We start from the raw sequence: 13,948 nt of genomic DNA, 5'->3' as shown, positions 1-13,948 counted from the left end.
TAAAACTTACAGTTCTCTATTAACATATCACAATTACATAATATGTATGATCCCCATCAAAGTGGATTACCTGACTTCTCCCAATTGAGACGAGACCTTCAGAACATCTGTATTTCCCTTCTTTTCTCCATATCCTCCAATCATAATAGATATTCTCATATAGGTTCCTTTTTATATATGTCCTTCCACAACTCCCTGATTTTTCTGGGACAGTTTAAAATTCTTGCTTTTACTATTATTACAATGTTCTCCTTTAAAAAGTGGTTGTCAGCATTAGCAGCACATTAAATTCACCCAGGAGCTCCCCTCCCAGCGATGATTTTGGCTTAATTGATCTTGGATGCCACCGTGGCAAGAGTTTTAACAGCTCCCCCGGTGCTTTTAATGTTCATCCAGGGTTGAGGCTGACTGCCAGTGTCTACCCTTCTCCCTGTTCCTCTGGGGGAAGAGCAGCTCCCTGGGGCCTGCCCTGCCTCCCCACCCAGCTCACACTCACTGCTCCGCCCAGGGACAGGCACCTCTGCTGACCACTGACCACTGCTGGGACTAAGGGCAGAATGGAGGTGGAGTGAGAGGCTGCTCCAAATCACTGCCCAGGGCCCCTCCTGCAGCTGGAATACACCTCCTGGGGGCATGGAGGGCCCTTAGAGCCACCCCACCATTGGCAGGTAGTGGGGCCTTGGTTTCCTTCTTCAAACCAACCCTTTTTGCATCCCATCTTTCAGGGATTCTTCCATAGTTTCCAGTCCTCAGACAGCACCCTCTCTGCTTTTCCTGCACAGTCGTGAGACCAGGGGCTGGAGGGGAGGCTGCAGCATCATCTTCCACTGGAAGGCCTTCCGGTGTCTCTTTAATTGTTGGTTCTCTCCTATCTGGACTTTTGTCCTTTGTAGAACTCCTGTTATTCACATGTTAGGTCTCCTGTGTCCGACTTCCAGACTCTTGGTTTTCCCTCATGGCTTCTATTTCTCTGTGTCTTATTTCACATTTGATGTATTTCCCCTTGTTGATCTTGAACCACAGTGTGGGCCTCAGTGGTGTCCATTCTCTCTGTTGTTCATTTTGCAGTTTCAAATTAGGAGATTCCAGAATGTCTGTTTCTGCTCCAAATTCATATCGTTTATGGTTCTCATGAAATGTTTCTCCAAGTCTCCCTCTGCTTCTTCCTTTTGTGCTCCTTCATTTGAAGGCACCTGAATCATGTGTTCAGTGTGGTCTTCCTCTTTTGGGTTACCGGGAAATGCTGCACTTATTTAAATATTTTTGCCATTACTCAAAATTGGTTTCAACAGGAATTCACTAATCATACCAGAAAATGAGTATCAAAACTTTTAATCATACATCATTTGGGGCCCAAAATTGCATTATCCGGATATATTATCTGTGCCTTATTCCTCAGACTTGGATGTGTCCAAAGAGCAAATCCATCTTCCACTAGAGGATGCCACCATGACTTCAACAGAGGGACCTGAAACCTCTTTCAAGCAATGTTGGTATCGCTGTTGGGAATGTTAGGACGTCCTGAGGGGGCTCCCATGAGGACACCACTCACTGGGAGGTTCAAATTCGGACACTGAATAGTCACAACCACACAGCGTTCTGTAAATGTAATGCTTTAACATTGTCATGACTGTACTTATCTCTACCAGTTAGGGGAGACTCTAACTACATATATAACAGGATATTTTCCATTGGCATCTTAATAATATTCCCCTAGTGCTTCTTTACCTAATATTTGACAATGATTGTATAGGTCATCAATCATAATTTCAGGTATTTGCTTTCAATGTTAACTTGGTCATATCTTTACTTTTTAAATTTCAATCTAGGATGTTCTAGGATAGTAGTTTTCAATTGGGGATTCTCATCACCTACTCAGATAATTTTATTAATATATAGATATTTAGGATCTACCTCAGATCTCCTGAATCTCATTACTTGATATTCTTGAAACAGTCCTACCATATATGGTAAGAATATGCCTGGTATTTCTGGTATATTGCATAGTACATATGCTTGGTAAACTCATGGTATATTATGTCTGGGTAATTATTAAAATTATTAAAAATTAACATTTTTCCCTCTATTCATCCATTTCTGTAAAAAAGATATAATGTTTGCTGTCTTCTTTGAAAATAGGCTTAGTGATTATATTTATAGGTATTTTGTCTAAAACTTTTTTGGATTGACTTGTTATTTTGTTTTGCATGCCACAGAAACAACCAAATTTTCTTGTCAGGTGCATTATTCTTGGTATAATTCTCATCAAGTCATTCATCTTTGAAAATTATTGGTAAAAAATTAACCATAGTCATTTTAAGTCCTTTGTCATCCACAGATATTTTCTTAGTTTTTTTTACTTTGATGCTTCCCTGAAAGCTTTTGCAATCAGCTACAGGCCAGAATGCTTCATCTTCCACGTAGAATGACCCAGAGCCCCACAGAAAAGGATTATATGCCAGGTGCTTTTGGGTATAGGCTTCTGATGGCATCACTTAAACAACTTAGAGACCACATCAGTGGACTGTCAGGATTTCTAGAACTCTAGTTGAGAAGCAGATGGGTTCACGAGACTACTAACCTCAGATCCAGCGGAACAAGAATTAATTACATAGGACTGAATGAATCAATGAAGGATAATTATAGTTTTTATTTGGAATATTGTTCATGTTATCTTAATGTCCTATTTTCTGGATACATAAGGGAGCCTTCTGTCTTTTCTCTTAAGCTTTTTATAAATCATAACAACGCAGTCGACTCTGCTTTTGTAAGTTGAAATGAAACATCTGTAAATGATCTCTCTGCCTAACCCCTCCAGAATTCAAAAGTTTTTACTGAATCTTTTTAGTTTTTATGGGAATATAGTTATTTGCCTAGGTTCAATAAGAATCTATGTTCCTTGTTACCAGTGCATAATTGGAACTGGTTATGTAACCAAGGCCTTGCCTGGAGTGTGGTATTAAGAATGAGGATCTGAGAGGGAAATTCATAGCAATACAGGCCCACCTCAACAAAAAAGAAAAAGCCCAAATAAGCAACCTTAAATTATACCTAACAGAACTAGAAAAAGAAGAACAAACAAAGCCAAAAGTGAGCAGAAGGAGAGAAATAATAAAAATTAGAGCAGAAATAAATGAAATTGAGACCAAAAAAACAGTAGGAAGGATTAACGAAACAAAGAGTTGGTTCTCTGAGAAGATAAACAAAATTGACAAACCCTTAGCCAGACTTATTAAGAAAAAAAGAGAAAAGGCTCAAATAAATAAAATTAGAAATGAAAGAGGAGAAATTACAACGGACACCACGGAAATACAAAGGATTATAAGAGAATACTATGATAAACTGTATGCCAAAAAATTGGACTATCTAGAAGAAATGGATAAATTCTTAGACTCATACAACCTCCCAAAACTGAACCAAGAAGAAATAGAGAATCTGAATAGACCAATCACAAGTAAAGAGATTGAAATAGTAATCAAAAACCTCCAAAAAAATAAAAGTCCAGGACCAGATGGCTTCTCTGGCGAATTTTACCAAACATTCAAAGAAGAATTAATACCCATCCTTCTCAAACTATCCCAAGAAATAGAGGAAGATGGAACACTTCCTAACTCATTCTATGAGGCCAACATCACCCTGATACCAAAGCCAGACAAAGACAGTACAAAGAAGGAAAATTACACACCAATATCTCTGATGAACATAGATGTAAAAATAAAATATTGGCAAACCGAATATGGCAATACATTAAAAAGATCATACACCATGATCAAGTGGGATTTATACCAGGGCCACAGGGATGGTTCAACATCTGCAAATCAATCAATGTGATACACCACATCAACAAAATGAAGAATAAAAACCACGTGGTCATCTCAATAGATGCAGAGAAGGCATTTGACAAGATCCAACATCCATTTATGATAAAAACTCTCAACAAAATGGGTATAGAAGGAAAGTACCTCAACATAATAAAGGCTATTTATGACAAACCCACAGCCAACATCATACTCAACAGGGAAAGTCTGAAAGCCATTCCTCTGAGAACAGGAATGAGACAAGTCTGCCCACTCTCACCACTCTTATTCAACATAGTACTGGAGGTTTTGGCCAGAGCAATTAGGCAAGAAAAAGGAATAAAAGGAATCCAAACAGGCAACGAAGTGCAACTCTCACTATTTGCAGATGACATGATTTTATATATGCAAAACCCTAAAGAATCCACTGGAAAACTACTAGAAATAATCAAGAACTACAGCAAAGTCACAGGGGACAAAATCAACCTACAAAAATCAGTTGCATTTCTGTATGCTAATAATGAACTAACAGAAAGAGAGCCCAAAAAGATAATACCATTTACAATTGCATCAAAAGCAATAAAATATCTAGGAATAAATCTTACCAAGGAGGTGAAAGACCTATACAATGAAAACTACAAGACATTACTGAAAGACATTGATGATGACATAAAGAAATGGAAAGATACCCCATGCACATGGATTAGAAGAATAAACATAGTTAAAATGTCTATATTACCTAAAGCAATCTATAGATTCAACGCAATCCCAATCAGAATCCCAATGACATTCTTCACAGAAATAGAAAAAATAATACTAAAATTCATATGGGGCAACAAAAGACCCGAATAGCTAAAGCAATCCTAAGAAAAAAGAACAAAGCTGGAGGCATCACAATCCCTGACTTCAAAACATACTACAAAGCAATAGTAATCAAAACAGCATGGTACTGGTACAAAAACAGACACACAGATCAATGGAACAGAACTGAAAGCCCAGAAATAAAACCACACATATACGGACAGCAAATTTTCAACTAGGAGCTAAGAACATACAATGGAGAAAGGAAAGTCTCTTCAATAAATGGTATTGGGAAAATTGTACAGCCACATGCAAAAGAACGAAAGTGGACCATCTATCGCCATTCACAAAAATTAACTCAAAATGGATCAAAGACCTGAAGGTGAGACCTGAAACTATAAAACTCCTAGTAGAAAATATAGGCAACACAATATTTGACATTGGTCATAAAAGAATCTTTTCAGATGCCATGCCTACTCGGACTAGGAAAACTATAGAAAAAATAAGCAAGTGGGACTTTATCAGATTAAAGAGCTTCTACAAGACAAATGAAACCAGGATAAAAATGAATAGACAACCCGCCAGCTGGGAGAAAATATTTGCAAAACATATATCTGAGAAGGAGTTAATCTCCATAATATATAAAGAACTCACACGACTGAACAACAAAAAAACAAACAACCCGATCAAAAAAGGGGCAGAGGAAATGAACAGACACCTCTCCAAAGAAGATACACAGATGGCCAAGAGGCATACAAAAAGATGTGCAACATCACTAATCATCAGGGAAATGCAAATCAAAACCACACTAAGATATCACCTCACCAGTTAGAATGGCTATAATCACCAAGACAAAAAACAACAAATGTTGGAGAGGATGTGGAGAAATGGGAACCCTCATACACTGCTGGTGGGAATGCAAACTGGTGCAGCCTCTATGGAAAATGGTATGGAGACTTCTCAAAGAATTAAAAATAGAAATACCCTATGATTCAGCTATCCCACTACTGGGAGTCTATCCAACGAACCTGAAATCAACAATCCAAAGAGGCTTATGCACCTCTATGTTCACTGCAGCATTATTCACTATAGCCAAGAAGTGGAAGCAACCCAAGTGTCCTTTGACTGATGATTGCATCAAGAAGATGTGGTATATATATACAATGGAATACTACTCAGCCATAAAAAAAAGAGAAATTGTCCCATTTGCAACAACATGGATGGACCTGGAGGGTATTATGTTAAGTGAAATAAGCCAGAAAGAGAAAGACAAATACCATATGATCTCACACATATGTGGAATATAAACCAACACATGGACAGAGAAAACTGCATTGTGGTTACCAGGGGAAATGGGGGTGGGGGGTGGGCACAAGGTGTGAAGGGAGACATGTATGTGGTGACTGACAAACAATAATGTATAACCAAAGTTTCACAAAGTTATAAACTATTAAGACATCAATAAAAAAAAAAAAAAAGAATGAGGGTCATTTAATCAGATATGACCAGAGGCTTTTAAAGAAGTAAGGTTGACTTTATGGGGCCAGCGCTTACTTACAAAGCCCTCCTGGGAAAACTGGCCTGGTATAGCCTGCCTAAGACAAGAAAAATTGTCTAAAAGCAACAATACTGCTTATGATGCTTAATATCATTTTATAAGCATACATTTCCACGTAATTGTCAAGAGTGTCTATTTTTAGCTGGAGCAAGATTAATTTCCTTGCTGACCCGTCTCCACAATGTTGTTTACTATAAAACGACACTGCAACAAATAATATCATTTCCATAAATCAAGTGTCTTCCCAAAGGAGACTTGAAGGACTTTCCCCGTGTATACAGGCGTAAACACCTATAAACCCAAGCAATGTTGACAACACCAAAGGTTCTAGCACAGACTGTGCTGCTCATTAGTGGAGTATCTTTGTGCACATCGCGTAAGCCCCTTGCACTTCAAGTTTCTCCTCTGGGAAGAGAAGAATCTGGACTGGATGGCCCTTAGGTCTCTCTGGGCCAGGTTTTATATTCCATGACCATCTCTTTCTTCCACCTAGTTAAAGAGAATTTCATGCAATACGACAGTACCTAAGCACAAATCACGGCGGAATCTAAAAACTGAGTGTACGTATTTTTTTAAATGTGATAAGAGGAAACATAGCAGAGGCTGAAATAGATTTACACATATTAGTATGGATACATCTCAAAACATAATGTTGTTTGTTAAAAAGCAAGTTGCACCACATTCCAAAAAATATGATACCAACTGAAGGATAGGAGTTTCCAAATTAAAAGGGTCCAGCAAGTGCCAGCACAAATAATAAAGAAAAGACCTATTCCAAGCACACCATCATACAACTTCAAAACAAAAAAAAGGAAGGGCCAGCCCAGTGTCGTAGCAGTTAAGTGCGCATGCTTCACTTCGGCAGCCTGGGGTTCAGATTCCGGGCACGCACTGACGCAGTGCTTGTCAAGCCATGCTATGGTAGCGTCCCATATAAAGTAGAGGAAGATGGGCACGGATGTTAGCTCAGGGCCAGTCTTCCTCAGCAAAAAGAGGAGGATTGGCAACAGGTGTTAGCTCAGGGCTAATCTCCCTCACCAAAAAAAACAAAAACAAAAACAAAAAAAGGATCCTAAAATCTCCCAGAAATGAGAAACACAAATAAAGGATCAGGAGACAGACTGGCTTCAGGTGTCTCAACAGCAACTCTGGAAGCTAGAAGGAACACAGAGCAGCGCCTTCACATCTCCAAGGGGAAATAATGTCCAACACGGAATTCTGTAACCACACAACCTGTAAAAGAAAGTTTACACATGCAGGGTTTGAGGCAGGGCCTACCGATTTTTCTAATAATCCTTGTAGGACTATTATGCACATATTAATTTGATAAAAATTAAAGTTTCAATATTCAAAAAACAGTCTTTTCATAGAGAAGTGAAAATATACATTGGGTTTCAAAGATGCACTTAAGATAGACATTCATCACACCACATTCCCTCTTCAGAGCACAATAAAATCAGAAACAAAATTTTAAAATAGAATCTGATGGTCCTAAAATCAAGGAGATTAAATACGATCATCGCTGGTTCAGTGAGGCTGGTACACCATGGTTCAGCAGGATAAATATTATAATCCCACCAGAGAGCAACTTGGTGGCACATTTCAATCCCATAAAACTGCTCATGCACTTTCACCTCACTAAAAGCACTACTGGGAATGTATCTTAAGGAAATATTCTAAAAGAAAGAAGGCTATTTCATGGCGACATTCACTGCCGAGTTATTTATAATAGAAAAATTGTGAGCAACAAATGTTCAAAAATATAGTAAAAATTATGGCACACCAGTTTGATAGACTATTACATGAACTATTTAAATGGCCATTATGAGACTGTAACAGCATAAGCAAGTTTACGATACAACAAGTAAAAATAAAAATTAAAGGAATAAGTCAATTAAGACACATCAATTTCATAGAGTATTAGACAAAAGTTTTAAATGATCATTATGGAGACCATAGCTATCTGAAAAAAAATCATAATATTACAAGAAAAGGAATGAAAAAATAATGAAGAACATTGCCACGGGAAGAAATGAAGAAAAGACGATTCCTGGGATTTGCTGTGAATTTTTCCACTACCCTCTCTCCCTTCTGCTTATTGTGACTATTGCTGGAGAGGGTAGCTTTGTCTAAAATCTGGCCTATGGAAGGTTAAAGGAAAACTCTCATTTCAAAGCTTTGCCAGATTATTATTCACCAGGGATAGAAAAATCACTTTTGTTCAGAAAACCCCTATTAGGTCTTCAGTTGTAAAAATTAGCCTCTCGCCTCCCACCACCCACTGGTCTGGGGTCTGGAAACGGGGATTGAGAAGCAGTAGGAATATGAGAGGTGTCTACTGAGAGAGAACTTGAGTTAAACAGAGACGGGAGAAGCGTCTAGAAGGTGGGGAGGGGCAAGAAAGCTCAGGGAACTGGCAGCAAGCAGGGAGTGAAGGGACTCTGCCCAAATCTCCAGGGGCGGGGCATGAGTAAGCACTTTTATGAGGCCTGATATCTTCTCTTCACGGGGAAATTCTCCAGAGATAACTATTCATAATTCCGGCTTCTCACCACCAGTTCTTCTTCTACCTCTCCAGCCTGGCTTCTGGCCCCACCTCTCCTCAGAAACTATTTGTCACCGCCGCCAATGACCTCCATGGTGTCCAAGCCACTGGTCATTCTTCTGTCCTCACCTGACTCAATCTCTCAGCATCACTGAACACAACTAACCTCACCCTCTTCTGTGAAAAATGCTCCTCCTCGGCAGCTTGAACACCACAGGCTCCTGGTCTCCTCCTGCCTCACAGACTCTCCATCTTAGCCTCCTCGGCTGGCTTCTCCCCATCCTCTATCCACCTTTAAGCTTGGACCGCCCCCTAGCCCGGCCTCCTTGCTGTCGACCCTCTCTCATTACGTAATCTCACCAGACCCCATGACTTCAACTCCACCCACATGCTGGTGGCTTCCACATGTGCGTTTTCAATCACACTTCAATGAGATGTAGATCAGTCTGCAATTGCCTGTCTCACTTTTTCACTTAGATGTCTTGTTCAAACTTAACATCCCCCTGTAAATATGGTCCTCCACCAGAATGAACGTCTACATCCAATGGCGGGGAGTAATCATTCATTCCATCCCCACTCCCACATTCAATCCACCAGCAAGTCTTATCAATTTTTTCTCCAAAATAGACCCTAAGATCACTCACTTACATATGGTTCTATCCCCACCACCCCAGTTCAAGTCGCTATGACATCTCATCTGTATTACTATAACAGTTGGCACCTCTTTAATCATTCATCGCATAACAGACAAAATGAGTTTTAAAGAAAGAAATAAGATTATTTTATTCCTCTGCTTAAAACTCTTACAATGTCTCCACTGCACTTAAGATAGAATCCAGAGCAGTGCTATGGCCCATGGGCTGCCGGCCTGCTGTTCCCATATCCTGTGGGGCCTCTTCCCCTCACCCAGCAACGCCAGCCTCATAGCAGGTCTTAGAACTCTCCAAGCTCTTTCCTGCTTTAGGGCCTTTGCACCTGCTCTTTCCTTTGCTTGAAACACTCTTTCCTCCATCCTTCCTTCCCATCTTCAAGATACAAGTTACCTGAGTGTCCCCACCAAGAAATGTACCTTAACACTAAGGAACCATCTGTTAAACATAATAGCTAAACTAACGTGACCTAGTTAACAAACTCTTATACCAAATAAAACTCCTGTACCAAAAAAAGAAGATTAAATTGGATTGTAATCGCCTTTAGTTATGTTTTAAACTGTAATAAAGTGTATGAAATATGTTGCATTTAAGGTGGCAAAAGCCAGAAAGGTATTTCCTTAAAAGAGAAGGTTTTTTCCTCCTGTAGAACCATTAACCAACTGTGAAATCTACATGTTACCATTTGGAGAAGGAATTAGTGCTGGACCTGAGTTAACCTAAGCACTAAGAGACCTCAGAGGTCTTCACCTGAAGATTGCTGACATACGAACGACAGCACATCCACGTGCCTCTGAGACACACCCAGCCCTATATGGCGCGATTTTGAGTTGTTTCTCCGATAGTGAGAATTAATTTGGACTCAGTCATCACAAATCTCTTTTGAAATGAAGCTGGTACAAACAAATAAATTGATCAAGAAATAAATGAATTAAACAAATGTGTACTTGAATTGTATCTATGGAGAGTCGTGTATGAGATTCTGAATAGAGGTAAGGATGAAGTGGCTGTTGCATAGAATTAAGCCAAGTGTTCTCCATTAGACATTCAAATCCATGGTATTAGCTTTATTAGCATAATTCTCTATTTAATTGACATAATTATATACAATCAAAGATGAAACAATACCGAAGGAAAAAAACTTGATGAAATCTATCTTGTTCTTACATCTAGATCTTTCTTTTTCCCTCTTTATCAGACTAAAAAAGTTCAATTCATTTTAAATAGAAATAATTAATATAGGGGTATATATCATTATAAAATTAACATAAGCTATATGAGAAGTCAGTTCATAACAAATAATTTCATAAACACAACCTAGGAACTCATTTTTTTACATATTTAATGACTCCACTTAAGATTATTGAATGCAATGATATTTCTTAACTTAGGTATTGTAAAACTTACTATCACAAGGTGTAAACAGGGCAAAAATATGAAAAGCATAGTTTGGGAACATGTTTTAGTAAAAACTTTACATCATCTCTATGCACAAGACTTTCTCAGAATAAGGAGTATATTAAAACCATGTTAACTTAAAGATCATCATTTATTAAACAGTCTTGGGTGCTGATTTCTATCTTCACTTATTATGACCTGTATTGGGTCCCAGTGGGGTGTTCAAGCTTACCTTAGAGCCCGGAGGGGGAGCCAGACCAAGGAATGAAAAAATAATATTCTCTTCTTTTGCAGAGAAGAAAGAGTCAAAATCCTTAAAGCAAAGAAAAAGAATGTTTAAACCCATTGCACAGTTGTGAGCCAGTATATTTACCTAAGTTGATCTTTTTTATTCATTATTTATTTATTTATTTATTTATTTAAGTTAGGAGCTAACCCAGAAGGTTATCCCAGTTTATTCTGTCACAGATGACTAACTCTAAAAAATAAGTAATCTAACCGTGAACTTCACATTTGTTTTTACACACTTTCATTGTGCCTATTACAGAGTGGTGAGAATAAACTCACGCATATGCACACACACACACACACACACACACACACACACACACACCTGTTCATGCTCAGGAATTGCTGACAAGACTCAGATATACCCAGCAAAAGAGTCCTGCAGACATCTCAACACAGGGTTTCTCTACTGTCATTATTGTAGCTTGCAAGGGCCCAGATCCATCTCAGGAAGCTTCGGATACCAGGAGCCACAAGATCGTGGAGGGCTTAGAGCTGCGATTGTTTTGGCAAAATGGGAAAAACTGTAGAGTGATGTGAAACCTAGTACCTGATCGAAATCTGAAGCTAGATGAAGCTCCACCTCCCACCCCAGACCCCACCCAGAGTGACCTCCTTCCCCAGGTGGGTCCAGCCCTAAACCGACACTTCAGTCTTGTGGTCGTCAATAGCTTGGAAGAGCTTCATTTTTTATCATTAAAACATAAACATATTCCCTCAGACTCCTTCATTACTGCCCATCTTTGTCAGCAGGGCTGTGATGCAGTTTCAACAGTGTTCCAAAAAGACCCACTCAGAACAGTGGTGTGTCTGGCCTGGCCTGAACAGGATGACACTCAAACCAACTTAGTCGTGTTATTGCCAACCCTGCTCTTATTGTGTGTTAAGAAGCTTAAAACCAAATACAGGCTGCTTATACTGGGAAGAAAAGGTTATATACTCCTGTGTGTTAACCTTATCCACAGCTTTATTATTTTCTACCTGCTATCCTGATTCTCTCATTGATTAATTTTATTCTTTTATACTGATGCATTTTTGTAAGCTGCCTCAAATCTCAGTTGAAGGAAATAGAGCATCATGAGTAAGTGATCCTTTGGTATCAGAAATTCTGATTGATTCCTGGAGCACACGCTTTGTAGGTGTTATTAAAAGGTTACATGATAGAATACATTAGTAGTAGTGTTGGTAAGTAGGTGAAATATCAGGAGGCAAAGTTATGTTATTTTCCAAAAATTCCATAGATAAAGATCTGATAACTTCTCTAGTTGGCCAACTCTAGAAGCTTCCAAGTCAATAAAGGTTTTCTTACAGTTGAGTGAATTGTCTTTTGCTTCAACTTAAGTTCAAATAGCTTCTTCAGAATTTCAGAGGAGTGAACAACAATTTGTCATTATTTCTGACTTGATGCTAACAAATAAATATAGAAAATAATGAGTATAAAATGGTTTTTCAACTTCCATTTATGTTAGTGTGGCACAATAGATGCCATGAAACACTGCCTTGAAAAAAAATTTTTTAAACCAGATTAAGACAAAAAGTACAAATGCATTGCTGAGCAGGTACAAAAGGAAAGATCATAGCCAAGAAAGATCAGGAATCCTAAGAGTAAGCATACATGAAGGCTGCCATCCACACTGAGAGTTTCTGATAAACCCAGATCTTTAGCTTCCACTTTGATGTTGCTGAGGGAAAAGGAGGAAGAAGATAAAGCCTCAGGCCTCCTCAAGGTGGAGAGATTTATAAAACACAGACATACACAAACACACATACATACACCATTTATACATACACCCATACATACACACACATATACACATACATACACACATGCACACAAATACATACACACATATGCACATATATACACACATACATATACATACACAATGCACACATGCATACATATGTACACACATGGATATACATACACATACATACACATATACACACATACACATACATGCACACCTACATGATACACACATGCACACATACATACACATATATACAAAATACATATACATACACACATGCACACATGCATACACACATATATACACAAACATACATATACACATGTGCACACATACATAATATACACATGCACACACATACATACACGTGTACATGTGCACACACAAATACATGCCTGCATACATAATATACACATGTGAGCACACACATACACATGCACGCATAAATACATATACATACATATACACACATGTGTATACACACATACATACATGCACACACATACATACATACACACACACACACACTCCAGAACCCTGGTGAAGGCTCTACTTTCAATATAAATATAAATGAGGAATAGTACTGCCATGCAGAACAGAAGAAACCTTGCCTGACTCCACTTTGGTGCTGAGTGGAGGAGAAAATATTCTCCCCTGAGAATTCATAACCACAAGCCAGAATTCACATGAGTTTGTGGTCCAAATTCCCATGACATGCATGGTCCAAAACATCTTCAAAGGAAATCTTAATTTAAAAGGTTTCTAGCTCTTATAAAGCTCCCAGGAAACTCACAGAAACAAATTCCAGGGCTCAAAGAGTATCCAGAAATAAAGTTTTAAAAAATGAGCAGTTCCAAGTCAAAAATCACAAAATAAATAAGGAAATAAAAATACACCATAAATGAATGCCAACAGAAATAACAAAAAGCAGAATCATAAATCAGAATCAGATATTGGAATTATCAGGAAGAAAATATAAAATATCTATATTTAACATATTAAAGAAATGAAAGAGAAGCTTGAAAACACAAGATATAAACAAACTAAAGAGAACAATCAAGCAAATTTGGAAAAGAACCAAAACGTACTCCCCAAAATGAAAATGTAATAACTGAATTGCAAACCCAACCTATGTGGATTAAATAGCTGATCAGACA

The 13,948-nt window shown here is 38.4% G+C and overlaps 1 protein-coding gene across 1 annotated transcript in view; it reads right to left on the bottom strand.

Moving 5' to 3' along the window:
• The window catches only part of SH3BGR (SH3 domain binding glutamate rich protein), a 70,216-nt gene that overhangs the window by 32,793 nt on the left and 23,475 nt on the right, over positions 1–13,948 (bottom strand). Inside the window, exon 3 of the mRNA XM_058523120.1 lies at positions 10,982–11,062. Within this exon, the coding sequence (XP_058379103.1) occupies positions 10,982–11,062 (81 nt within the window). The remainder of the gene's footprint in view (positions 1–10,981; positions 11,063–13,948) is intronic.

Source organism: Diceros bicornis, chromosome 27 (genome assembly GCF_020826845.1).
Source record: "Diceros bicornis minor isolate mBicDic1 chromosome 27, mDicBic1.mat.cur, whole genome shotgun sequence".
Taxonomy (NCBI): Eukaryota; Metazoa; Chordata; class Mammalia; order Perissodactyla; family Rhinocerotidae; genus Diceros; species Diceros bicornis.
This window is presented reverse-complemented; position numbering and strand designations above follow the sequence as displayed.